The sequence below is a fragment of the Mangifera indica genome, chromosome 13 (genome assembly GCF_011075055.1).
Source record: "Mangifera indica cultivar Alphonso chromosome 13, CATAS_Mindica_2.1, whole genome shotgun sequence".
NCBI lineage: Eukaryota > Viridiplantae > Streptophyta > Magnoliopsida > Sapindales > Anacardiaceae > Mangifera > Mangifera indica.
Window position 1 is genome coordinate 12,962,496 of NC_058149.1, and position 27,977 is coordinate 12,990,472.

General features: G+C 34.0%; 4 protein-coding genes and 1 pseudogene across 10 annotated transcripts; 1 reads left to right on the forward strand and 4 right to left on the reverse strand.

Moving 5' to 3' along the window:
- Window positions 1-91: 91 nt before the first annotated feature.
- LOC123194194 lies at window positions 92-3,975 on the reverse strand (annotated as a pseudogene).
- A 1,223-nt stretch (window positions 3,976-5,198) lies between these two features.
- LOC123195133 (mitochondrial import inner membrane translocase subunit TIM17-2-like) lies at window positions 5,199-7,279 on the reverse strand. Of its 2 annotated transcripts, none has more exons than XM_044608749.1 (2): window positions 6,871-7,279; window positions 5,199-6,260 (listed from the first exon to the last, which is right to left on the reverse strand). In XM_044608749.1, exon 2 carries the CDS (start codon window positions 6,009-6,011, stop codon window positions 5,394-5,396), a length of 618 nt encoding a protein of 205 aa, XP_044464684.1. In that variant the 5' UTR covers window positions 6,012-6,260; window positions 6,871-7,279; the 3' UTR covers window positions 5,199-5,393. The 2 variants fall into 2 exon arrangements, with proteins under 2 accessions (XP_044464684.1, XP_044464683.1); XM_044608748.1 differs by having other exon boundaries at window positions 5,199-6,121; window positions 6,871-7,278.
- Window positions 7,280-7,863: 584 nt separating this feature from the next.
- LOC123195157 (auxin-responsive protein IAA28-like) lies at window positions 7,864-10,315 on the reverse strand. Of its 2 annotated transcripts, none has more exons than XM_044608788.1 (5): window positions 9,306-10,315; window positions 8,585-8,847; window positions 8,351-8,498; window positions 8,200-8,264; window positions 7,864-8,106 (listed from the first exon to the last, which is right to left on the reverse strand). In XM_044608788.1, exons 1-5 carry the CDS (start codon window positions 9,623-9,625, stop codon window positions 8,087-8,089), a joined length of 816 nt encoding a protein of 271 aa, XP_044464723.1. In that variant the 5' UTR covers window positions 9,626-10,315; the 3' UTR covers window positions 7,864-8,086. The 2 variants fall into 2 exon arrangements, with proteins under 2 accessions (XP_044464723.1, XP_044464722.1); XM_044608787.1 differs by having other exon boundaries at window positions 7,864-8,096; window positions 9,306-10,314.
- A 2,761-nt stretch (window positions 10,316-13,076) lies between these two features.
- LOC123194041 (histidine-containing phosphotransfer protein 4-like) lies at window positions 13,077-20,922 on the reverse strand. Of its 5 annotated transcripts, XM_044607161.1 has the most exons (9): window positions 19,502-19,626; window positions 18,962-19,032; window positions 16,291-18,380; window positions 14,491-15,490; window positions 13,926-14,059; window positions 13,779-13,847; window positions 13,603-13,674; window positions 13,460-13,532; window positions 13,077-13,352 (listed from the first exon to the last, which is right to left on the reverse strand). In XM_044607161.1, the coding sequence occupies exons 4-9, from the start codon at window positions 14,548-14,550 to the stop codon at window positions 13,317-13,319; spliced, it is 444 nt and encodes a 147-aa protein (XP_044463096.1). In that variant the 5' UTR covers window positions 14,551-15,490; window positions 16,291-18,380; window positions 18,962-19,032; window positions 19,502-19,626; the 3' UTR covers window positions 13,077-13,316. The 5 variants fall into 5 exon arrangements, 2 of the variants coding, with proteins under 2 accessions (XP_044463096.1, XP_044463095.1); XR_006497203.1 differs by lacking the exons at window positions 13,077-13,352; window positions 13,460-13,532; window positions 13,603-13,674; window positions 13,779-13,847 and adding exons at window positions 19,729-19,818; window positions 20,532-20,682; window positions 20,766-20,921 and having other exon boundaries at window positions 13,928-14,981; window positions 18,315-18,380; window positions 19,502-19,624; XR_006497202.1 differs by lacking the exons at window positions 13,077-13,352; window positions 13,460-13,532; window positions 13,603-13,674; window positions 13,779-13,847 and adding exons at window positions 19,729-19,818; window positions 20,532-20,682; window positions 20,766-20,921 and having other exon boundaries at window positions 13,928-15,490; window positions 18,315-18,380; window positions 19,502-19,624.
- Window positions 20,923-22,232: 1,310 nt separating this feature from the next.
- LOC123195027 lies at window positions 22,233-27,518 on the forward strand. The gene is made up of 10 exons (XM_044608584.1): window positions 22,233-22,479; window positions 22,794-22,861; window positions 22,976-23,053; window positions 23,196-23,308; window positions 23,392-23,457; window positions 24,301-24,402; window positions 24,506-25,025; window positions 25,477-25,682; window positions 26,193-26,356; window positions 27,122-27,518. Exons 1-10 carry the CDS (start codon window positions 22,349-22,351, stop codon window positions 27,261-27,263), a joined length of 1,590 nt encoding a protein of 529 aa, XP_044464519.1. The 5' UTR covers window positions 22,233-22,348; the 3' UTR covers window positions 27,264-27,518.
- Window positions 27,519-27,977: the final 459 nt, after the last annotated feature.

Genomic DNA, 27,977 nt, shown 5'->3' on the forward strand with positions numbered 1-27,977 from the left:
ATAGTAAATTTGGGTATTTTTATTTGAAAGTAGTGATTTTAGGTATTTTTGTTTAGTGAAAAAATATTTTGACCATTTTTTGATAATTTCCCTAAAAAAAAATCCGGACACTTCCTCGTTTTAGATTTATCCGGACAAAGTACATCTCCAGAGGGAAATAAACTGTCAAGGGCCAGTAGCCAATGGCTCCAAGAAGTGCCAGCACTTCATTGAAGAAATGCAAAACCATGGAAATTACAGTTGCAGTCGCCACAAAAATGGTTCTCCAAGTTAGCCTGAAGAAATTTACACTAAACGGCAACTTCTTCTTGCCGATGCCTAAAGGGTATTCATGGTTAATGATCTTTGAATTAGGCCACATCTTGCTAGCCCTTGGTTCAACCGAGTTGAATACAGGTTGAGCTGCTACCTATTCATCCAAAGATAAACTAAAGAGAAACTTAAGAGGGGCGTTTGACTTAAATTATCCAAAATTATTTTTTTATTATTAATATTATCTTATTTAGTTTATCAAATAATAACTAATAATTTTATATTATCAACAATGATATAATTAATAGAATAATACTATGTGTATATACTTTTGATACATAATTTAGATTAGAGATGACAATGGAGAGGGGTAAGAGAGGATCTCAATACCCGTACCCGTTTTCGTTCCCATCCTCGTCTGTATTGCCATAAAAGATATCAATCTCCGTCCCCTGACGTATCCTTGTTGTAGGGATAAAAATGATTTTTCGTCTCCTTCCTGTAAAGAAAAACCCCACCCCCTCTCTGTTTCCACAGGAAAAAAATTTTCTCCTTATACCCACAAGGAAAAATCTTCTCCGTATACTCTCTAAACACAATATAAATATATTAAATATTAAAATTAAATTAAATTAAAACCAACCTACTATTTTAAATGTCACAAATATAATATATTAACCACTTTAATATACACAATAAAACCTAAATAAATTTGAAAAATATAAATAATATAAAACTATAAATATATGTTAGTATCTAAAGTAAATATATTAATATAAAGAGACGGGGACAGGGGTAGGGTGGGGAAGGAGTGGGAGTGGAGGGGACACATATATCACTGTCCTCTATTGCAAAGATTTTTTTAATTCTCATCCCCGTCCTTTTCCCTGTTTTTATCAGGAAATCCTCTTTCCGTTAAGGTTGAGACCCTTAAAGTCGAATTGAAATTCTCATATCTAATTTAGGTACATAGATGATGTGTCATCATATAATTGGATATTACTTTATTTTTAATTTAAAATCATTTAAATATATATGACACATTATTGTATACCAAAAGTGTGTATATATATAGTTTTATTAGTGACACATAATATAAAGGTCATCTGATTATCATCTTCACATGAGTATTAAAATATTACTAAAATTATCTTAATTTTATTATAATTTTATCTTTACTTATTAATTTTTTAGAACAAAAATATTTTTATTTTAATTAATATGGTAATATAAATAATATTTTAGAATAATATTATTAAATATAATAATAATTCATATTTAAAAACGTTATAAATAATTTATTTTTGTTGTAATTTTTCATTTTTAGCCCAACCATTTTTAATGGAGAGAAACATGTGAGACACAAGGGATTTAGAGAAAACCTGATATGCTCCCAGTAGGTGCACCACTGTGAGCTAATTGGCTAAATCAATCAACCAAAAGGGCTTGTAAAATCCGAAGCCAGTCAGCATGTTGCCGGGCGCTTGGTTCCCAAATGCAGCTTAGCCAAGGCAGCCGCATAACAGGTTCAAAGTTGTGGCTACAAGGATGGCTATTATGTTAGCCTTCCTCATGACTTTGTTTTCTGGGGGTGAGAGCATCAATGTGTTCTCAATATTCAAGCAGAAATCAGATGACCTAAATTATAAAGATTCACTGCAAAAGGAAGACTTTTTTTCGTTTACTTGAATTTCAATCAAGATAGGGGTATACGAGCAAGCAAATGTCATGTCTCCCATTGCTCTAAACATCCTCCAAACTTTCTCTTCTGCAGCTAAATCTAGCCCAATGTCCACTCCTGTGAGAGTGCCCTTTTCTGCTTTCCCTGTTAAAATCTCAGAGCCTTTTATGGTTTGTTGATATAACAATCATTTGAGCCCATCATTGGGGCCTATGTATCTATAACTGTAGAATTAATGGTAAACTGGTAAGCACAAAAACACCCAACAAATTAGTTCATTTGCCTGAAGGCAATCCTAGCAGCTGCCAGCCCCATTCCAATGCCCGAATACGAAAAAGACATGATTGCAGCGACGGTGGAGAACCATTTTAACTTATGAAAGTTTGGGATTTGTGACAGAAGAATTTCAGTAATTCCAAAAGCAATCATGTATGGATAATTTGAAAACTTGCAGGGCGCCGAATGTCCTTCCTTGTGAAAACAATTCGATTTGCGTATGGCCCTGGAAATTTGTTGAAAAAGAATCGAACTGAATATAATTAGACCCGGCTTAATTTAAAAGCTAATCAATGTAACTTGATACACTTAGCTTACACCATGCTTATTGATCTTGTGATGGTATAGCCTACTAGCATCCCACTGAGGAGTATAAACTGGACCAACTCACAAACCTTGTACTTGTTTCCACCTAATAAAATATAAACCACCCAGAAAAATCAAAATCAGATTCAACATAATTTTACCTTGATGTGATTGGATGTAAATCTTATTATATATATAAACTTGCCAAAGTAACATTTGACAGCCTCCCCATAAGAATAATTTCTCTTGCCAGAGACGGGAGCTCTGTAACAATCTGCTAAGAGACCACCTGCATATAATGATATGCCTGAGAAGATTAAAAGAGTTGCAATGCCAGAGAGCCATCACAGCTGTGCTAGCCCCCAGGCCAGTGACAGTACTCCAGAGCCCAGAACCGCTGTAATTATATGTGCACTTGCAGTTCCTGTGCAACTCACCAAAATATAAGAATCATGTATTGTTATTTTTAAAAAATTCAGCATTGCCAATAACACAATTATAAATTTCTTGATGTAGGCTAAATATATTTTTGATTTAATAAAATTGGGTAATTGAATAATTCAATGTCATTTTACAAATGAATTTAAGTGATTAATGAAGATAAGTTTAATACACTTAAAGTTATGATATGAATAGATAATATATATGTGAGCCTTAAAGTTTATTGAACCTTGGTGGGGTTAATTAACTTATTATATACATCGGCTGGGCCCTGTTCTAAAACCTGACGTAGTATAACTGCAATATAGCTTAACCCATTTAAAACCGTAATTCATAAAGGTTTTTGGAGTGAAAAGTCAAATCACATCAAAAGAAGTTTTATGGATTCAAATCGTATGACGTTCCACATATTCCTATAATCCTAAACTTTAATTTAGTATTTTATGACTTATGCGTAGATCTTGTGGATTTAAGATTGCATATTTTATATATTTTTATGCAAAATATCTTGCACACAATACATGCATCTGGTTTTGTTGGCCAAATATGGCAAGAAGCCAAGTTACCAAGAAATGATTAGGACTAATATGGTATGAAACTATGAATGCCAGCCAGGTTTCTGGTGGGCTGCCTGCCAACTCCGAAATTAACAAAGTCTCAAGATTATTAAATCAATTTCTGTTGTTTAGATGTATGAAACTGAAATCAGATTATGCCAAACAGAAAAGTTACATGCATGTAGAGTTTAAAAGTACAAATGAATGTGTTCCATAAAAAAGGATCAAAATCATAAGTTTAAGGCAGGATAAATACCGGTTCTCTTAGACCTTCCACCTTCATCAACCTCCCTGCTATCTGCAACTTTGTTAATATTCTTACTGATTCACAAAGTTGGTGAGCAACAAACAGAATAATGGCTTGCTTTACTTAAGGCAGGAAAAACAAAGGTAGTTCTTGAGAAATTGTTTTTTAAGGGTCTAGTCTGAGAATGTTCACCATCCTGGCTTCACTGGACTCATATTTTTGCTGTATTGGGAATGCTATCTAGGCAGAAAACTTTTATTTTGATGTATGCATCATCATTCAGCAGATTTCATAAGCTGGGTTTGGTATGGCAGGTCCTATGGCTTATTACAACACGTATGTGAATGCTATGAGGAAACTGGACACACATTTGCCATTTTTCAATCAGTTCTTTCCTGAATTTTTTACACGTGACACACTTGAATGTTTAGTCGTGAAAATTTATTGAAGTCTTAAATTCTCTTCCATATGCATTCAATCTGCCGGATTCGGAGAATCCTAATCAAAGTTAAAAAGGAAATTTTCTTATATATAGCTTTCTGAAGGCATTGGGCATTTTATAAATAGACGAACAAATCTTACATGTATCAAACTTATCAGATTGTCGCCGAACCCAATTCAGATTGCATAACATGTAAGAAAAAAAATCACAATTCCTTTCACAACAATGTTTGTTCTTCTGTCAAATTTTATCCATTGTATTACTTTAAAACTGATTACACAATTGCTTGGTGTTTTTCACTTAAATGGGTGATTGATAATTAGATAAGCCTAGTTTAGTTTGTTAAACACTGTTCAATGTAAAAATTAGGGAGCGTTTGGTTCCAGTTATTGAAGATTACCTTGGTAATTTATCTTTTATTCCCTTGTTTTGTTTGTCAGTAATAAAATATTACAGTAATATTCTATTACCAATACTGACGTGACAGGTAATATAAATGGTAACCTAATTACCACATTTACCTTAGGTATTTAAAGATTATCAAAGTAATCTTGATTTTATTATAATTATATTATTATTTATTAATTTTTTGAAACAAAAATAAATTTATTTTTAATTAATATGACAAATAATATAAAAAATATTTAAAAATAATTATATTCAAGGGCATTTAAGTAAAATAATTTACTAGTAATCTTTTATTATACCTATCAAATTTTATCAAACATAGTAATCATTTATATACAGTAATCTTCTAAATAATCTATCTTCAAGGTAATTTTTCTATTTTAGTAATAAAACATTACCTAAATCTAACGCCCCTTAGTGTAATCTAAGTTATACGGAAAGCAACGCAGAGGGCATTTAGTTGGGGATAATCTTTGAAATTCAGTAATCTATCTTTTATTGTTGTCTTGCCTCATTAATCTGCTATGGTTTAAGCTTATATCCATTTCTGAACTCTCATAAGACTGTTCCAGGCTTATAAAACAGGAATTAGAGAACTTCGTATGATTGGTTTTCTATTTTCTTTGACCAAGAAAGGGTATGAAACAAACAACTATGTTGAGCAGGGAACTCTCATAACACTGTTCCAGGCTTATAATCGCATGGCGTACATGGATGATGACAATACACCCATGAAAAACACATTAGAATGGTTGGAATGGCCAATAATGTTAGCTGTTCATTTCACTTGTACTCGAAAGACGGCACTGGAGGAGCATCAAAGCTCTCCATGACCTCTGTCTTACTTCCACTATTCTTCACTGATTCCTCCTTTTTACCACCAAAAAACCCTCCAAACCAAGAAGATGAAGAGGAAGAAGATGACGATGACGATGGACTCCCAACTGTTGAAGGGGCTTGACCTGGCAATTGCCCCACTGGATATCCAGGTACACCAGCCATGTTTGGAACTGGCTCTTCCATGATGGGGATATTCTGTGGTGCACTCAGAACCTTATTTAGCATGATCCCAGCTCCTTCAATCAAAGCAAGCAAGACCCCACCAAAAATTGCTGATTTGGAAGCAGCACCAAGTCCCTGACGCGTTGAAAGAAGCCCTCCAGTGGCAGTACCAGCTATGATCGGGTTCCACGGATCCTCTTTCTGTCTAACATAGACCATTGTGCAGTCAAAAGTGGAGAAGAGGCCACCCCACACAGCAAAACTACCACCAATACGAGGTGCATTCATTCGTACAGCCTGAGCGCCTCCAATTAAACGTGAACCAGAAGGAGAGTTACATATGCCTTTTAAGAAGTGGAATGCTGCACCTCCAACTGCACCCATTCCAAATGCACCCATTCCAAATGCACCACCAACATCATCAAGAATACGATCAGGACAAGGCTCTCAAGAGATTTCTGGGGTCCCCATAGACAAAGAAAGAAGATAAATCTAGCACGCCCACACGCCTGCACGTAAAAGGCAAAGAGAGGAAAAGAAAAAGAGAGAGATTTAAAACCTTGCACCCCAATTGTTTTTAAATAAATAAAACATTTGACCCAAACATGGGCTCCATCCATAAATATATAGCAAGGATTTTGGTGTTTCCTGCATCAAAGTCAAAAAGGTTAATAACTCTTTAATCAAATCCTGAGTTTTCTTTGATTTATTAATCAATCAAGATACTATCAGACATTTAAGCAAGAACCCATCAAAACCACAAAACATACAAACTTAAATTTTTCAATAATATCTCTGAAACAATGCTACTAACAAACAAACACAAATTGCAAAAATAAACCACCAAAAATAAATCAATGTTCGATATCAATCCAACAGAACTCTTTCAAACTGAAGAGGTCTCAATGAGCTAAAAATTCAACAACAAAGTTTTGATTGAAACATTTACACAATAAAACATCCATCTCTAGAAATCATAGCAATTATGGTTTCCAGGGTATTTTTTCTTGTTTAGAAGCCATTGTTGAGCTCAACCTCTGTAATTTGTAATCAAGATTTACTTAAAAGATAAAAACATTAAACGAAATCAAAACTGGAAATTGCTTAGATTACAAAATAAAGGGGAAAGTAAAAACTAACAAGAAAGCTTTCTTCGTTTCCTGTAATTTACTTTTTAAATTAAAAAAAAAAATTTATCAGAACTTTTTTTTTTTAAATTTTCCCATGAAAAAGAGAAAGGAGTCGAATCGAAAAGTACCTGTGGAAATGTTAGTGTGATCAAACAGAAGAGAAGGCAAGGAGAACCAGTCACAACAATTGAAGGAGAACCGATAAGGGAATTTCGTTCTTTATTCGAACATCGAATTTTACCCACGTGCAGAGCACGCTGATAATTTCACTTAAAGCAACCCCAAACTTCTAAAATATAAAAAATTTACCATATTTTGTGGTTTATCATCTTTTCCCATGTCAGCCATTTATGAGCATGTAGGTTGTTTACTGCACACAGTTTACACACAGCCATTCAAATACGGTGCACACAGTTTATGTTCAACCCACATGGTGACAACAAGAACAATGACACATTTTTTGATGGAAATATCCAGAATTGTTTAAACGAAGTGCCACACAGGAGTGCGATAGAAAGGATCGGCCTGTAACGTAACCCGCTTAAGGGAAACTCACCCGTACAACTCACTCTTTCTTTTTGGACATTAATTTTTGATATTACGGTGACAGAAAACCTTCTAAATGAAACATTCCTTTCATTTTTTCTTATTTTAATCGTCTCAAAACTTACACAGTGATTATGGTAAATAGGTACAAACAAAACATGTCAAATACTATTGACAATTATTGATTATTTTGCTCAACCTCTGAAGAGACTTTATCCTTTTGAATTGTGAATGTTTGGTCAATATGAGATTTTGCGATAGGTTTGATAATTAGGATAAACCCAATTAGTGTGAGGTTCTTATAGAAATTTAATGCCGCTCTAATGACACTTTTATTTAAATTTTATGGTAATTATTTGTTTAATACTTAGATTTAAATGATATAATATTATGTGATTAAATTATTTTAAATAAAACTTTATTCTGAAGTGTTTTTGGTTTATTTTGAGCCTCGTGAAGTTCTTGCATCAAGCCTTCAACCAAATTGAGCGCTTTAATTTTAGGAACTATTGTCATATGGACGATTAAAGAGAATATGGTCATTGGCAGAGTAGAAAAGGGTTTGGAGGTGTATATACGTCATAAGCAAAGCGACTTTCATTCACATGACTTATTCTACTAAGGCCAAGAAACATACTGAATTCAACTGGCAATGTTCTCCTATTCCATCTCTGAACAAAAGTAGGCAAATTCTACATATACAATCAGAGGAAAATTAAGCAACTACTGCAGTCGGATAATGGAATTTAATCCATATTCATGTTGAAGTGCATGTGGGATTCATCCAGTTAAAGCCTTTCAGTGTTCACTGCAACAAACTAAGAACAGTCAAAAGCCCTTTAGAACTAAGCTAATGTCAGCCCCAATTTAAAATTTGAGCACCTCTTGATTTAGAGTAGAAGGGAACTCACGTGGAAGAGTTGCAATTTCAGAACTCTTCAGTACCAGGAGCTTCTTCACTGTGGATATGAACATGCTGCAAGAATTTTGTGATTATGAAAATATTTAAAGTTGATGATTTGATGTAAAAAGTAAAAGACTTAATGGTCAGAGTTTTCATACTGCCATGGCACATCACCAACAAGCATCCTGTCTCCTTCATTGTCCTCGTAGACTAGAGTATATTCGTCACTTTTAGCGACTGTACTTGTGATTAATTCCAAATTTTTGGACTTGTTTTCATTTCCAGAAGCAGGAGGAACTCTCTGAGCTAAAATTTGAGAAGAATAAACCAATTTATAATCATGTATCAATAACAGGAAGAAACTAATTCACCGGCTAGAATTGAGTCTTCACCTGCAAGTAAACCTTTGAACAGCTCATCAATGGCAAAGGAGAGCTCCTCATAGCTATTATAGGCACCGAGATTTATTTTCCTTCCAATGGGGACTCCTTCCATATTGATCTTGACAAAAAAATTGTCTTTGGAACTTTCAGATTTTGCATCCTTCAGGATTTCGTTTGGTATTTTGGAAGCTGGCTTTGACAAGATGCTGTTTGCAAGATTCTTCCTGAATGAACCAACTGGAGGCCATCCAACAACTGGAGCAACTTCACTCCTGTTTGTATTAAAATAACAGCCAGAGGTAAAATTTAGTGTACTTAGCACAAGATACTGGAAGAATCATCCTGTCCAGTATTTCAGCTCTAATTATTAGCACACGATTGTGAAGAATTTGCTGCCATGCCATAAAGATTCTATATTGCCTGTCTTTCTAAACATTACTTTCTACCTTTCACTGAGTTGGGTGTTGGTTGTTTTAGAAATAAGAATTAAAGCAGGAAATGTGTTGAACCAAGCTTCAGGAAAAGAGTTCTAGGAGATTGATAGCATGCAGAATAATTGCAGTAGAAGTAGAGGAAACATGGTAATTAGGTTTTTTTTCCTTTTTGACAATATCAATTTGTTCAATAATGTTAAAGACCCTTTTGCTTCCTATAAAACAGAAATTAACAGAATGATTATGATTAATTTCTATCATATGAATGGAGAGGAAAGTAAGAAAAGCGGGATAACCTTTTACTGGAGTCATGGGCCATAGGTGTTTTTGCAGCGACTGAAGAAGTATCAAGACTAGAACAAGACTTCTTATCTAGGCACTGTGGCTCTGCCACTCTAGACCCACATGGCTTTGAATTTGATGAATCCTCCGCTTTCCCAGCCAACACTTTGGACATTAATTTCTCCTGAAATGCTCTTCCACCTCCATGGATACCACTGTCGATGTAACCAAAGAAAAGAGGAGGCTGATCTTCTCCAGGAGGAGCAAGCCTCAATTCCAGCTTTTTGTCCTCTAATACTGAGCTTCTACTGAACAACTGAGGATATTTTTCCATATTGCTTTGTCTATGAAACAAGGGAAATGAAATTTATAGCATACGAAGTCACAAAAACTCAAATCAAGAAATGAGAAGAAATGATGGACAAGTTGTACGGAGAAAATCCATGGAGTGCGGGTCTACTTCTCTTAAAATGTTACAGTCTATTTTACAGTATAAACCCTAAAATTTATTACTCTACTCTAATGGTATATTTATATGAAATTAGTATTAGACATCTTTTTGACATGTAAATGATAATATATAGTCAAATTTGTTATAATGAAAAGGGAGGAGCAATTGAAATGAGAAAAGTAGTGGCAGAGCAAAAGCACTAGCAAAAATATTTAATGGCACACTCACTATGGGTCCTATCAGGGTTCTCAATTTGAGAATAACAGCAGCCCACCATAAGCCACACATGGCTTAACTTACAGAAAGAAAATCCTGTACCCCTGTACTGCGCTAAACTGGCAAGCTAGCTACTGTTGATTTATAATGAGTGTTTTGGTTGACTTCTTTCAACTTTTCTTCTCAAATTCTTCTAAAAGTCATGATTGGGCCAACAAGAGGAAAATGCTGAGAGATTCCTCGGGTAAAACCCACTCTAGAATTGGAAGCAGGGGCTTGCACACGCTAACTATAAACAAGACGTACATGGAACTTGTGAAGCTAAATGCAGTCTTTTCTTCCATAATGCTTTCTGCAAGTTTAGCCCCATGAGCAAGAAAACATTTATTGTTTCGTCGAGGTGGATAGATGACACACTAATTAGCCAGTCAAGCTCAAGTTTTTATCTACAAAACACGGAAACTGAAACTCAAGGTATTTTAAAAAAAATACAAGGAATGGAAATATGGCGAAACATATAAAATACAATAATTTTTTATCAGAAATAAGAAGTGCATTGAACCAACTTGGTCAGTAAACAACATCCAAATGAATAATACATATCAAACCTAACAAAATTAATTTTTGGAACGATTGTTAACAATTGAAGAAATTAGAGATAAAAACAGTTAAAGAAATTAAAAATAGAAAAAAAATGATTTTTAATATGTAAAAAAATGAGAAAAACTCTCTACACTACAAAAGAAAAGAGATGAAAACGGAGTTAGAATTCAAAATTGTGAAAAAAAAATGAAATTAATTAAAAAATAAAGAAAGAAACTGTTTATTTTCTTAAAACTCTTTGAAATGATCCCAAAATGTATCATATCAGTTTTGGAGCTTTTCGGAAATGGAAATGTTTTGGAAAGACAAACATGGGTTGCGTGCGTTTTTTGTGCTTCTTAGGTTTTTGCACTTAAATCTCTAATGAAACTGCTATAGGACAGGGTTTGACATGATTGCGCAAAAGTTATGAGTCTGACAATCAAATGTGGATTAAAAGTCACTATAAATCTCCCACTAGAAGTAAACCAAGTCAACTGCTTTATGACTACAGAAACTTCATCTATTTACTGTTGCTCCGGCCATGCTCACTATCTTAATGCTAACTGGGATTTGTACGAATTTGCAGAGAATCAACGGGAGCTTCGTACCCAGCAGCCATTATATCAAACATGTTGACTACTGTATTTCCAGGCATGCTGGCTGTAGATGTATCCGCATTTTAAGGGTGGGTGGAGAAGGCTATCAGAGAGGAAGTAATGGAAATATTCAATGAATATTGATGAAACATCAACTCAGTTGTCATCATCATTAGCATAACAACACAACCTTCCGCATTCACCATGTGAAGTGGTGGAGCCCTAAACTCCACTTGTTCAGATTCTGATCGATTTCTGCCATGATATTTCCCAACTTCTTCACTTGAGATGGGCTTACACCTTTTAGACCTTTTTGCTTTATCGCTTTTTCTTCATTTTCTTGATTCTTGTTATCATGATTACACCTTTGCCTGCTAACCCACCAACCGAAAGTCTCTCTTAACCGGTTCTCATAGCAGCCACTCCTGAATGTTTTAGCTAAGTTAAGATTTGTCTTCTTTTGACATCTTTGTTATACTTAATAGGCACCAAATAGTCAAGACTTAAATGGATTATCAAGACAATTATATTGAATGGTAACTACAAGTAAATATTTTTGAAGAATTCCTCAAAGTCATATGGTATCAGTACAGTTCTAAAGTACATCTTTATGCACTGAGTTTCATAAATATGCTCTATATTTGTCTTAAATGGATCATGCATTGGTTGCTGACAGTACTAATTTTCCATAAAAGATCGGATTGAGGTCACTTGAGTGACAAAGATAAAACCGAAAAAGACCCATTTTGAATTAAATAAAATACCTCTGGTCATAATGAGTTTTCTGCATTATGTATAATCATAATCTTCCAAATATACCTTAAGACCCTAATTTAGCGTTGACAGACCTGTACACTTGCGTTGGAATTGGTGATCCACTCATTTGGTAATCAACTCATCTACCCGGTGCAACACCAATATGTACATATCCCATTTTATTTTTTTAGGAATAAGTAAGAATATTATTAAGTTTTTTCTTGAGAATTAGAATTCTAATAAGACTTTTCTTAAAGATAAGAATTTTAAAATGTAAACACATTTTTCTCTTACAATAATTCATTAACAAATATATTTATAATGCAACTAAGCATGAGGGTTGCACTCGTTGTGGGACTTAACCCAAAACCTTATGGCACGAGCTGACGATAGCCATGCACCACCTGTCCACGTTCCTGAGAGAGACAAAGAGATATTAAAATAATATTCATTAGTAAATACTTTCATTCTTTTAACTGTTTTTAGTGTGCTTACTTTATTGATTTCAAACCCTCTTTAGTCCATGCAACTTGATCTTTTGTCACTGTTTTGTGTGTATTTGTTTGCTTTATTGATTCCAAACACTCTTTGATTCATACAACTTGATCACCATAGACTCAAGGTAAAGACAAAACTAATCTGGAACCTTTCCCTGGAAAAATAAGCTGGAATGTCTTGCTTGAGTCTGACGGGTCGTGAAAAATGACAACAGCATAAATCTTAATGGAGAGGTGAATTTATACCACTTTCTGCAGTATAAATGGAGAGGTGAATAACCATTTTAATAGAAACTGCAGTAAAAATGGAGAGGTGAATTCAGACCACTTTCTGCAGTAAAAATGGAGAGGTGAATAACCATTTTTATAGAAACTGCAACAAAAATGGAGAAGTGAATTCAGCCCACTTTCTGCAGAAATGACTGCATGTGCAGCATGGGAGTCGTTACAATAGAGAGGAAAAACCAACATATGGCTCTCATACTAGCATGAAAGTATGAGTCATCATTAATTTGCTATAAAATTTAATTTGCTATATGCGATTGGTTAAATAGATAAATAGATGTTGAATTCACATTAGATAAAACTGAACTTTGGATAAGCTGAAGTTGCATTATTGTAAGTAATAATCAAGATGTAGACAACTAATTAACTAGAACATAAACTTACACAGCACCAACACAATTCAGTGAAGTTTTTCTCTTTTCTACTAACTCCTGTGCATGAGCTCAGCAGTAACTATAAGTACAGTACAGATGTCTGACTCCGCAGAATCCTTGTAAGTATTGATATATAATAAAACTATGTACACCCAGTTTTGAGTTAACACCTAATTATATAATAATACATTAATTGGGTACCAAATTTGATACTCAAAACTAAATGCACATAGCATTATTCATTAATATATTGCTTGTCACCTGATTATGCACTCTCAGCTTCTCCAGCCTCTCTCACCATCTTCAAAAAAATAAAACAAAGTGGGTATGATACATTACCAATTTAGTAATCCAAACTGTGTAAACATTAATATGCAATTTAGTAAAGAGTGGAGACTGGAAAGGAACCTGAAAATAAGTTTCAAGCTGCCTCCTCAAAGTCGCATATTCTTGCTTGACTAGTTGGAGAGTCCTAATGCATCTGCAAAATTAGGTTTCATGAGTTCTTGCAATTGAATGAGATTGAAAATTGATGAAAGATGACTAATTACCCTTGGGCATTTTCAGCACTGCAGTATTCTCTAAATTGTGTGCATGCATCCTTCACATTTTTAGCTCCAATGCTACAAATAATTACATTGATTTTCTTTTAGTTTTAGACTTCTTAGATAGAGATTAATTAAGAAGAAACAATATTAATAAATTCTAGCATTTGTCTGTTATGTACCTTGAGCAGCTACCCTTAAACTGATGCGATATGTCATCCAATCTGCCAAAATCTATAGGCCTATTCACCCTGTTTACATCAATATAAATGAAATCAAATTATCTTCTCAATGGTATTTAGACAAGAATTTGATTAGATCCCACTCACAAAGTATGTTCTATATTCTGTATCAATCTTGCTGAATCATTGTAGAACAATGTAACAATTTCCTCTACAAAATTAGGGTTAGCATCATCTTGCAATTCCTCCAGCTGATTGAATTGCTCTTTATCAATATACCCCTGCAACACCATTTAAGAAAAACTAAGTTGTCCACTTACTGCTGAGCACAATTTAATTCAACCATTAGCTTTAGTACATAAAAATGCAACTGCCACTAATCAAGAATTCATGATAATAAGAAAGCTTGTTTGTCAATTGAATCTTTGTTACTAGTTCTGTCACGTTTCGGTCGCATGAGTAATGCCTTTACAGGTTACCACATCATGGGTTCTAAACTATCTGCAGACTACTGTGCGCATGCAGAATTTTGAACTGAGCAGTACTTAAAATGTGTTTGATTGGTAATGTAAATGCAATTTTTTTCTCGATTTTCATGAAAGAAAACTACAAAAAATATTTAATAAATATAAAATTGTAGCTTTAAATTGCCAATTATGTATATAGGTGAACTTAACAAATGTAATTGCTGTCATTGGAATGTTGATGTAACCTGATCAAAGAGAGACTTCTTTGTGTGGGCAAGTTGGCATTGCAAGTGATTTCTGTCCATTCTCAAAGAAGCAGCAAAATGGTGGAGAATTGAATAAGACAACAAAGGTAGTTGGATGAGAAATATTATTAATTCTCTTGCAACATATAATGGGCCTTTTTGAGACTACTAAATTGCTGCTCTATATCAACAAGCAAGCAAGGTCTTTATAGATTATTAAAGGGGATGGTGAGAGGAAGATGATATAAAAACAAGACAAGAGGTGTACATGTCAAAATATATCATCTTACCAATAAAGATGCATGAAGATTCTGAATCCTACTTGGCAACCAATAATTTGATGCTTCAATTTAATCAATAACTAAAGATGCTTACATTTTTCTTAGGACAAAAAGGAAAAAAGAGAGAGAGAGAAAGTAAGCTCAACTTCTCTGTCAATTTATGCGCATCTTCTCCACTTTGTAGTTTTATGCAGAAAGTTTATTGGGTTCCTGAAAAATAAACAATAATGAAGAAGATGCAATAATAGCGAATGAATAAATAAGAACGTTGTAATTTAAATTGACTCATATACAAACCACCATTATAGGATTTAATTACATTCTTAAGTTGAAATCTTCTAAGGCAAACAAGTGAAAGATGTGGGTCAGTATCTGTTATCCATACCAATAAGATAAGATCTGGTGTCATTAGTCTGATGGTTTTGATCATTCACACCGGAAAAGAGGAAGAGGAAAAGAAAACAACCTGATCCTATGTGGGAGAGGGAATGTGGCAGAAGCATATAAGCTCGTGAGAGCATATGTATATCTAGAGTTCTTTTGGCTTTGTCACGTCCAATCTTAACAAGGCACAACACCTAGAATTTCTTCCCCAGATGATGTCTCTGTCAAGATCATATATGTAGATCCAAGGCTAGTACAATGACATCTCCATTTCTTTCTCCTTTTCATTTGCTTACGAAACAATAATTGTGCAAAATTCTATCAAGATTTTTTTCCTAAAATAAATATTTTAACACTAATTAGAAAAAATAGCACAAAAATTCTGAGAATTTTCCAGACAAAAGATAACTCCAAATATATAAATCAGAATGCATCAGATTTTACTTCCTTCCAGGGATTAACTGAAAGACAAATAATGAAAAAATTCCAGTCACTGAATAAGAACTAAACAATAAGACATCAATAAAACTAGTTTTTAGTTGCAAAGCCTCATCAAAATATAGTTGATCAGTAAATAAGAAAACAGATGTCTTTATAGTTCCAACTGCACCTCCAGAAAGAACTAGCAGATATTAAAACAGGAACACTGAAGTCATTACCTATAGAGCAAACAATTATTAATTTTCAAACATGAATGACACTATTAAGCTGAAAGTGTTGTCAGTTTAATCATATTTAAGCAATAAAACAATGAATATATTGCATTTGTATGGCTCACATGCAAGTTTCCTTTGCAACCTTTTAATACAAGCTTTATTTTTACCTAAGCTACCACTTTTAATGAAATAAAAAAATGGAGCACATTTTAATATAAACCAAGGTACCAAGATGTAACCAGAGGAATAAATATCAAAATTAAAAAATTTCATTTATCATATCTAGAGAGAGGACAGACATCCTAGGATGATTTAGCAATTTCACTAGCAACAACATATTGCAAGTCAAGTTCTTCAAAATGGCAAACAATATAACAAGTGAACGTAAGAAAAGCCATAAATGAGAATCATGAAGTTGCCAAATGTGGAAAAATGGAGAAAAAAAATCTTACAAATGATTGATACAAGAATATTATTACCTTTAAACAAGCAGACATGTCTTTCTCTGTCCATCTGTTTGTGCAATTCTCTATTCATTTAAAGGAGAAAGAAGTATTGAGCAGAAATGCTCTCTTTATTCCTTTGCCCCCACCAATGAAAGAGAGGGAGGGAGAGAAGAAAAAAATTTTACCCCTTGACATTTTTGTCTCTATCCAACAATATTTACAGATGTGGGGTCCCATCTTCTTTGTAAAAGGAAACAAAGGATGCTGGTGGGTGGAATGGGAAAAGAATATAAATAGATCACCTCCCATTGGAAGGATAGGCATTCTTTCTTGCAATCACTATCTCATTTTGATAGGAATTCCACCATGGATGTGATGAACCCTACATGTAAAGGTTTTCTAAAGAACTTATAAAAGATAAAGAGGCACAAATATTTCTCCACATGTAGGGCACTTAATACTGATCTCCATGCCCTTATAATAGCATAAATTTATTAAAAATCTTAAAATGTGAAATAGGAATAGTTCACCGCTTTATTAATGAAAAAGAAGCTTGCATGTTCTAACCAGGGTACATATTACAGTATAGAGAGAGATTTCTTATTATATTGCAGTCAGGCTTAATGAATAGTTGAGTATGGTATTAATCCATCTTATGTCCTATGAGTATTAAGAGGCTATAAAATAACAACAGTTCCACCAGTCAAGATTTTACCAGTGAAGTTGCCCCAAACCTCACATGGCAAAAAAAAATGTTCCAAGAAATTAGAGGCATGACAACCAGTAATTTACCAGAGAGCACAAATATAGAAAAGTGAAGCATCTTAACCTATCAAGCATGCTAGGCAATTACATAGACAAGAAGAACAAGTCATGAAGCTATTTCCTTATACCAAACAAGATAACAACTTAGGATCCTTGGAAGACTTGAGAAAATAGTATTACATTACCATAGGACAACCAAAACAAGCATCATTAAATACTCAATCCAATTACATAACAATTGGTGAGAGGAAAAGAAGAGTAAAACTACCAAGTACAGTGAATTATAAGGAATATAAAATGCACCTGTCTGGAAGGGAGAGGTTGAGGCAACTGAAACAAAAAATTTGTGGGCCTTCAAATAAATTCCTTTTTTTTTTAACTCATCAAGAATATGATAACAGTATACTCCAAAATTTTGTGGGCAATGATGGATTATTCAAAAGTTAACTTTAAGGCTGTCGTAGTACAGATATTTTCTCCAAAATACCTCCTACAGATATTTTCTTTAATGCTGAGAAATTTAGTTCTACAGTAAAACTTTTTGAACTTAAAACACAAGTACAATTTGTGTAACTAAAGCTGTTTTATTGCTTAAAATCATTGAAAAAATAAATCAACAACAGGTAAAAATGAGAATAGTGAAACAACTTTTTGATGAAAGGCTGGTGACAAAAGAAACTTTATTGGCATTCTGCGGTCAAAGCAGACTTGTCATCCGAGGACAATATGCAGTAAAATTTGGGATTCAAATCAATTAGCATTTACAAAATAAAATTTCAGCCAGTTGACCACGTAACCTACACACTGATAACAGCAAGACCAGAAGGCTGAAAAAAAATACAAAATAATTCAGCAGAAAGGAGCATATCATTGGGGCTTTAAATTGGAAAGCATCAATAATAAAACCCTGAACATGTTACAACATTCGGAAAGAAAGTCAAGAAAATGGAAAGAGAATTGTCTTCTCACATCTTTGGGTTCAAGAAGATTGATATGAGACAGATCTGAAGGTGCAGACTTGGACATCTATAGGATTTAACCCCAGAGAAATTACAGTAAGGAAAAGAAGTATTCAAACTATAAAAACTATAGCAATTAAAAGAAGATTTTATTAATTATTCTTTATCATAGCTCCGCATGTTATAACAACAAATCTGTAATACTAGCAATACAAGGGTAGATGCAAAAAAGAAATTATTTTGTTGAGTTTTGTCCTTTAATTGATACCAAAATATATTCAAGACACCTCATGAAATCATAAACTATAACATACAACTTAAAGGGCTTGTAACCTTGGAAAGATCATCAGTGAGGGACATAACTTGGGCTCCAGCTGGCGTTATTAGGTGTTCAGGAACCTGCATCAGGAAACAGAATTATTAGAGAATATTCTAGCACTTATGATATTTCATGAGCTCAATTAGGTATCTAGAATGTGAATACACCTTTTAAATAGCACCACCTCACCTATGATCAATATGCAAAATATGAATAACCAAGTTATCAGTTTATATTTATGTCCGGATGTACATAATATTAAGATTTTAGATGAATATCATCAGTGTTCAAGAAAAAGAATAATTCTTCTACACTCCCAACTTTTTCTGCTTCCTTCCTCCATATAAATAATTAACACATTCAGCCAATTCACGAGTCAACTCCAAATGCAGCTTCTGATCCTCACCAACAGGGACAAAGTCAGACTGCATTAGCATACTGCCACTTATAAGAATCATGCTTGCTCAGGTTATATATCAACTCATTATATATGAGCAAAAGCATAGTATCATATATCAAATGAGTACAGGCTGTCATCTAACAAGTATCCATATAAACCAAGCACCTTTTTCCATAACCCTATAATCTAATACAAATTAGAATGTTATTCATACAGAATACAGGTTAAATAATCATACACCAAATGAATCTTAGTGATCACCTGATATAAAAGAATATCAGAAGCCAGCAAAACAGGATAAGTCAAGAGAGCAACTCAACATTTTCATCTCCCTGAAAAATAGAAGTCCAAGAAACACAATCAATTTTAATCAGTAATTACGTAAAATTATAGTACAACACAGTGCATAGTTGCATGCCTAATCTAAAAGGCAAATAAAGAAACACATTCTCTACTCATGCTAATAATGGTATGATAATCAAAATTATAGAAATCTTGCTGGAATTGACATCCAAAAACATGATTTTACCATTTAATTAATTACCAAATATATCAATGTAAAGTCTTTCAAAGTTGAGTGCTTAGGTGTGGTCTACACCTAAATTTGGTGATGTTTACTAAACTGAAGCTGTCTATTAAATGGTACTATTAGAAGAAATAAGTTTATACACTAGATTATTTGGCTGGGGCTGCCCATCCTTCCTTGAATACTGACCAAGTTCACATGGATGAAGACAACTTCATTGATAAAAAATAACACGTACAGAAGGATATGGAGCACTCATCCAATTGTATACTTACCACTTTACGAGATTTCTCCTTAAACTGAATCATTCTATTCAGCCAACCAATTGGTGTGGTAGAACTTAGTAGCCTCGTCAATTCTACATGGGCATGAACATGAGACTGCATGAAAACAGAAGCCTGCATCTCCACAACCAAATTATTTCTAAGTAATTTAAACTCAAACATTCAGCACAGATAAAGAGGCTTAAAAGCATGATAAAGAAGCACTTGCTATAACAAACCTTGGAGGTGTCAACTCCACATGCCAAATAGATAGCCGCTGTATCCCTTTTTGCCTTTGATAATTGTTGTGTATCATATGGTAACATAATCTGTTTTCGAAAAATTAAAATCTTTACAAAAATGATGTTGTAAAAACAATCAATAAATCCTGCAATAGGAATACCCAAATTTTAAAAGTATCTACTACTTATGATATTCATTAATTTTTCTGCTTAACTAATTCATATGGAGACTAGACAACATTTTAAAACATAAGGCATGGAGATCCACAATAAAAAAGAGAGTCTCATAAGTATTCTGCAAAATTGACGCCACCAAAATAAGCATGAAATCTTGACAACTATGAAAAACGAAGTAAAAGAAAAGGTCAAGATATTAATTAATAAAAAACAACAAATAGTTCAAACCAATATATCTTATTCTGCTGGTTGACTACCAAATGATCTCATCCAACAATATACCAAAGAAATTGAAGTAATAACTGTAGTGCTATCCAATATTTTATGTCACCAAGATAATTTCCCAGGTGTATGGATCGTCTTGGCTGGACTCCAGACACTATCCTCTTCCTTTCAACGAATCAGTCAACTTAAATCTAAATGCTCCGATAAGGAACAATGAAAATAAGTTTACATGCATGATATTCTGACTTGATTTCCACTGTTAACAATAAATAGTTAATAGTACATTACCAACGTGAACACAAGCGTCCGTTTATTATCATTAGAGAACGGTTCAATTACTACAAGAACAATAATTTTAACAGTTACTAAAATGTGACCATGTGGATGGTACCATGTACCTTGCAGAGCTTCTGAACGTCTCGGGAGCAGCAGGTTGCGAGAGCGAGACACTGCAGTGACAACGAAAACCACAGCCGTTGTGTCTGATTAGTGAGCAGTGCTGACGAATTGGCGGCGATTTTTTTCCAGTTTTTACCACCGGGCGACCCGCTAGAAGGCATAGCAGAATGTGAATTGTAGACTAATACATGTGAAGAGAATTGTTCAAATCAATATAAAAGAGGAGAGAGTACAGCGAAGAACTGAGGCGTGGAGATGAGTTTGAGACTCTGAGACAGTGAAAGAGAATAGAGCGCCCCATTTTGGCACATCTTATGGTTTGTTTTCTCGTGTTTCAACCCACAGGATGCTATGCCACCGGAGAAAGGAGCGCGAGGGAGTGCCAAAAGATATTTTAATTTTTAGATCATGAATCCACCTCCCTGAGGTTTCATGAAACTTTTGGGTCTCCTCGAGTTTCTCAATTCATCAAAAACCTCCCATGCAAAGGTAAACCAAAATTGATTAAAGATTACATTAAAAATTAAATTAAAATAATATGTTATAATATTAAAAATATAGCATTTTTAGTAAATTATTTATCATATATATAATCAATTTTTAATTTTTCCTATTTGGCAATTTTAAAAAAAGTAAAATTAAAATTAGAAAAAAAAAATATGAGTAGATATAAAAAGGTTTTAAAAAAAGTAATAAAATAACTAAAGAAAATCGACCAGGCCCGGTCGGAGCCAAAACAATACAAATACAATGTAAATTCAAAAATGGCCAAAGAACTTGTTCCTGCCCAAAGTATCTTCTTATCTAAATTTTTACCCCTTAACTTTGAAAATCCTAAATATCCACCTGTAAATGGTTAAAATTAATAGTTTTAAGTACAAAAATCACCATTTTATCTATAGTATTAAAAATAAACTAAAATTTAATCTCTTTTTTCTCTCTTAAACTTTAAAAAATAAAATTTTTTTCCTAACCCAAGTTTTAAAAAATGACAATTTTCCCCTATAATTTAGTTTTTAGATCTCTAATGCCTAATCTGACACCATCATCAGTGACTAATACCTCCCGATTCTTCTCTCTCTTCGACGATCAAGCTTTTCTGATTTGGAAACTTGGATGGCCTCAGTTGAAGTCAGAAATAACTTAGTTTCATCGAAAAGATAAAGATGAGATCCGATGAAGACAAGAGATCTTGTCCTCGTTAGGGAAGATGAGAGATCTCGTCTTCATCGAGGAAGATGAGACATCTCGTCTTCGTTAGGGAGACGATGTTTCATCTTTTCAGATGAAATGACTTTGATCAGAGGGGAAGATAGTGAGGAAGTGATTGGAGAAGGAAGAAAAAAGAGATGCCACTGGAAAAGTATCGGAAATGGTGTCAAATTTTGAAAACCAAACCCTAGGGGGATAACGTTATTTTTTAAAACTTAGTCTATGAGGAAAATTGTTAGCTTTTAAAGTTTAGGGGGAAAAAATAAAATTTTAAAGGATTAAAACTTTGTTAACTTTAATCCCTTATAAGAAGGTAAATGAGATTTTCAAAGTTAAAGGGTGAGAATTAAGAGTAGAGGATACTTTGGGTGAGATAGTCCTTTGGCTTTCAAAAATTTAGCGAAGGGCCATTCACGGTGGCCTTTTTGTCTTTCGGGCCGCCGGCCCATAAAAATTTAGTAGCACAATCTAGAGTTCCTACAAGACAGATGAGTACCGAATTGCTTGCAGATCTGCCGCCCGCGGAGGGTAGCATGGTGAATAAGCCATATAAGAAAGAGAGCAGTTAGGTTGGAATCAGAACTATAGCTAGACCAAAACTGAAATGGATGACAGACGAATACTAGAAACGGAGAGGCACCAAATCGAGCAGATTCGGGAACTCGAATTCGAGGAGTTGCAGGTCGAAGAGGTCGATGAACTAAATGACTCTTCCGAGGACGACCGTGATGCTACGTAATGGCCATCACCATAAAATTAATCTTATATCTATTTTGTTCCAGAATTTGAGTGGATAATTGTCATTTTCTCGTTATTGATTATGTTATCATCGTTAGTACATCTCTTCTCTTGATAATTATCTACGTATTGAAATGATTGGAATCCTAGGGTTTTGATTTTGGAATGTATGTGCCTTATGTTCAGACTATAGACTGGATAGTAGCCTACTGTGGTAATTGGTCAAACATATTTGTTTCATTTACATGATTTATCATTACTAATTAATTTTCCCTCAACTCAACTCTGTTTTTTTTTTTTTTTAACTGCAGTGGCTCCAATGGAACGGCTGAATTTACTTTCAACACTTGTTTGGCTTCGTTACATACATATCTTGGTGGTGAGCGTGTGCTGTTTGGCGGTTCTTTTATTTTATTTTTTTTTAATTTTCTTTTGTTATTTGTATGAGAGTCTAATTTATTTGAGATTTAATTACATCACTGCCATGTGACAGAGGTTGAAGACACTCACCACAGGATGGCTTTCTTGGAGGGGGGTGCCATCTTTACCCTCCCATTGTTCTATCTTGAAGGTACCTGTATATCTGTTTATCCATTTGATTGTTCTGTATTTTGAGTTTTATACTTTTTCTCATTGGCCTAACACATTCTGTTACCCTGATGTGCAATTTTCCTAATCAGAGAATTCTAACTTTGCCCTTTGATGGTTGTTAGGAGTTGTTCTGTTCCCTGAGGCTACCCTTCCTCTTAGAGTTATTCAACCGAATTTTACAGCTGCTGTTGAGAGAGCCTTGACCCAAGTTGATGCTCCTTATACTATAGGGGTGGTATGTAAACTCTCACTTGCTTTCATTTTTATGAAATTTCTTTCTATAGGTATGTTGAAAGAGAGTTTACAAACTTTGTTCAGGTTCGCCTTTACAGTGATCCTGATGATGGGCAGATAAGTTTTGCAACCACTGGGACAACCGCTGAGGTGTAATATCTGCAACCTTGCTGATCTCTTGTTTCATCATTTGTTGATGTGAGACTTTTGTTATATTCATGTGTATTTTATTCATGACAGAAAAAACCTTGTAACATCCTGCTTAAGTGATTAGCTCACAAAACAGCTTCCACTATTTCTTAAGTTCTACTAAGAAGATTCTTACTAAAGTCTTTTGCTGATTAACCAGTTAATGTTTGAATGCAGAGTTGTAAGTTTTTTACTTCAATAGGTCTTTTCCTCTCTTCTGCCCACATTTCACCTCCTAGATAATTTAATTATTATCATCATTATGTTTTGCAGTGAATTAGAGATTAGATATAACTGGTTGTATGCGACACTTATGTGATGACAATGTGATATAATATATATAGCTTTGAGTTGTTTTAAGAACCTGGAGGCACTGTAGTTGCAAGACGTGATTGTCCTTGTGCTGCTAATGGAATTAGGAACCTCAGTTTCCTGTGTGGATGCATGCAATCTATATGATGTTGATAGGGCATCACCAAACCTTGTAATGCAGTTTATCAAGCTAAGTCAGCAGAAAGTGCATTTTTGGTTCATAGTTGGCAAGATAACAACAAATTTCAAATTTGTTTAGTTTAATAAGAGCTTATTATATTTAAATTAGTTGCAAATTTAAATGTGTGGATTTGTTGAGTTTTTTATATTATAACTTGAATGTCAATGGTTTAAGGATTTTTTTTTCTTTCAGAGGAAAAAAATTTTCAAAATGTTTTGAGCTTAATTACAATGTTGCTCATATTGGCCTCTTTATTTGGTGTTGGCCTCAATTCTTTGTAAGTTGCTTATGAACAAGAGTTTGTTATACAGATTCGAAAACACAGACGGTTGGAAGATGGTTCGCTTAATGTGGTCACTCGTGGGCAACAGCGGTTTCGTCTAAGACGCCGATGGATTGATGCGGAAGGAGTGGTTGGCATTGTCTTACTTTTGAAAAATGCTCACAAGATTTATCTTAATTTTTGTATCGAGTATTTTGTGCACCTGATATGGAATATTATTTTCGTTTTTTTAGCCATGTGGAGAGATTCAGATTATCCAAGAAGATTTGCCATTAAGGAGCCCACAGGATGCATTTGGGAAATTGGGACCCCTGAGTAATCTGCAAAGTCATGGCTTCTCACGAAATACTTCATCAGGTGGATATGGCAACCGGGACAATGATTCAGAGGTGAATTCAGAGGAAAGCTTTGAGAGTGAGCTTTCTCCAACCGAAAGGAGAATCCATGAATCTGCTATTGTTTCCGGCTATAGATATGATATAATGGATGAATCAACAAGCAGTGATGATGATATTGGATTTAAGTCAGAAATTCAATCCAGAATATCTCATCTAAATGATTCAGACTCCATAGAAAGTTGGAAAAGAATTGAAAAGAGTTCTATATTAGGAAAGCAATCTCACAAAGGGGAAGGGTCAAAAATGTGTTGCAGAAGGATTGACTTAAGCCAGTTCCGTAGAACATCAAGAGCATTCTGGCCTTATTGGGTATACAATATGTATGACTCTTATTACCTTGCTCACAGGGCATCAGGTAGTTTATTTTTGCCTTCTGTTCTCCTGTAACATTAATGTACAATTCATAGCTTAATTTGTTTCGCAACCATGTTTGAGCTTTTATCCCTCTATGAAAGCATTTGAAACCACTCGTGATGCTGGCATGATCTGTTTGTTGAACTAGATGAATTGTTTTATGGCAAATTTCTGAGAGATTAAGCTTCAGAATATATTTATATATATTAGAATTGCCTTTTCTATTGCTAGATAAGTGTCAGAAGAGTTTTGCCTTTTCATCATTTTTCATTTTTAAGTGTGGGTAATCATTCATGTTGTCTAATTGAGCTTGGAGGTTTATGATAACATGTTGTTAAAATTATGTATGTGGAGAAGAGGAGGGGAGGGGGGAATTTCTCTTTCTTTGGGTTGATCGGTTGGAGTTTCTGACTTTGAGACAAATGACATTGATATATGTTACTGTTTTGCAGATAAATGGAAACAGGTAGTTGGAACACCAAGCATGGAGAGTTTTGTAAGGAAACCTGATCTCTTGTCATTTTACATTGCGAGCAAAATTCCTGTCTCTGAATCTACAAGACAAGAGCTTTTGGAGATTGATGGTGTTTCATATAGATTGCGTCGGGAAATTGAATTACTTGAGAGTTTTGATATTGTTCAGTGTAAAACTTGTAAGGTATAACTGTTTACTTTCTTCAAATATGCATTTGTGTGTGCACAGACGTGTCATGGCATTCCCTATATACACTTACTGATGCAGAAGCAAGAGAAGGAAACAAAGAAATAGAAAGAGATAATAGATAGACAATCAAGAATTACAATAGATAGCCAAGAAGGATAGACAAAGAAATAGATAGGTAGATAGGTAGTAGATAGAAAATTAAGAATTAGGTAGATAGCCCAGAAATAGAATAGACGAAAAAGAATGGAAGATTGGGAAGAAACTAAACAGATAGACAATAAGGATTAAAGCCATAGGCTTATCAAACTAAATCCTGAACAATTCTAATAATGTAATCCTAAAAAGATGATGACAGATGCAATCCTAATCCTAATTAAACCATAAAGCATTAAAATTAAAGACTAACAATGAAAATAGAACTCTTATAAATAAAAATCCTATTTCTCCTACATCAGTTACCTGCTGACAAAGACTTGTCTGATTAGTTCTTAGTGTCTTATGCAGACTGCAATTGCAAGGCGGAGTGATATGTTGGTGATGTCTAGTGAAGGTCCTTTGGGTGCTTACGTGAACTCAGGTGGTTATGTGCATGAGATAATGACTCTCTACAAAACAAATGGCTTATCACTCGAAGATCATGCATATACAGAATACAGCTGGTTTCCTGGGTATAAGCTTAACTTCTGTCTTGCTATATTGTTAGTAATGTATGCATGATGTGTTTCTGGAAGTTTTGAGATAATGTTCTTTCAAATGCCATTGATAGTCTCCCCCCATTATTTTTCTTCTTTGTCCTCATCATTGTTGTATGAATTTAAATTAGTGAATCAGGTTCTTGTTTTGGTAACAGGTATGGTGTTAATATTTGAGGCCTTAGGCTCTTGTTGGGTATATTTGCTGAGTGAAATTTCTCCATGAGCTATCTATCAAAAAGAATGATAGTAAAATAAAATAATATAAATGAAAAAAAAAAAGTGTTTTCGTGTGTCTTTTCAGCACAATATGGATTTTGAATGCCTCAATTGTTAATTGTTAATAGTGTTGGTTTTGGTTTGGTGTTTATAGAACAATAGCACTTAGTTAGCAAGAGATAATAGCTCAACAGGTTGATGTGTACAAATTTTTTGTGATGATGGAAATAACATTTTAAATATTTGAAAAATAGTCTTCCTGAGAAACATTGGGATTGACCAGTTGGAGATTATTATTAATTAGTAACCAGGGGTCTAACCTGGTAAGTGCCCAAAACCAGAAAGTTCCAACATCTAAATAAGCAGAGAAACTGAGGTTTATCTTGTTGAGGTTTTAGAAAGAATTCTCTTAATATTTTCATTCTTCTTTCCCCGTGTTTCAATAATCTATACTGCCGTTGTCCTGTTAATTTGCCTGAAGATGGAACTCATACATGATTGTGATGTTGGCATGTTCTGCAGATACGCATGGACAATTGCTAGGTGCGGAGCTTGCGAAAATCACATGGGCTGGCTTTTTACTGCCACAAAGAAGTCATTGAAGCCTAGATCATTTTGGGGGATACGGGGTTCCCAAGTTGCAGACGGGACACATAAAGATTAGAAATTGTATCAGTTTTAAATCCACTCCAGTCACCACGTAGTTTGGAATTATTATTAGGGTTCAAATCTACTTTGTATGTAAGTAAGCTTTGATAAAGGAAAGAAGGGAAAAATAAAGCCTTCCTGTAATCCAGACATTTTAAGTTGCAAAATTGTGTTTTTTTTTTATTTTCTGTAAGTTTGATTCTGGATCATGTCATTTTAATGATGTTTATTCGGGGCTGTTGATTGAATGTATATTGGTGGCTGTTATGCAGGTAGTGGGGCCATTCTTGCGGAGTCTGTCAATAGGGTTTTTATTTGATTTGGATCTGACGAATACTTTTTTTTTTTCATTAGACAGGCCACCGGCATAACTACTGCTTCTTGTAAGAAAAAAGTGCATTCAATGTGGATTTTGAAAGATTGTAGTTATATAATAATAAATGAACACTTTTTTGATACATAATTGATTCTATAAATACTATGTTATCGTCTGGTCAAATAATTTGAATTTTGAAAGAGTATGATAATGAATAGGCCAAAGGACTATCTCTCAGCCAAGTTTAAGTATGTTTTCAAAATCACATTAATGAAGTTTGGAAAATTCAAAGCCTTATTTATATTATTACTGTTAAAACTTTCAGTTAAAAAGAATGATAAAATTGTTATTTTATTAATAATATTAAAAAATATATAATTTATCATAAATTTTTTCATAAGTCTTAAAAACTAA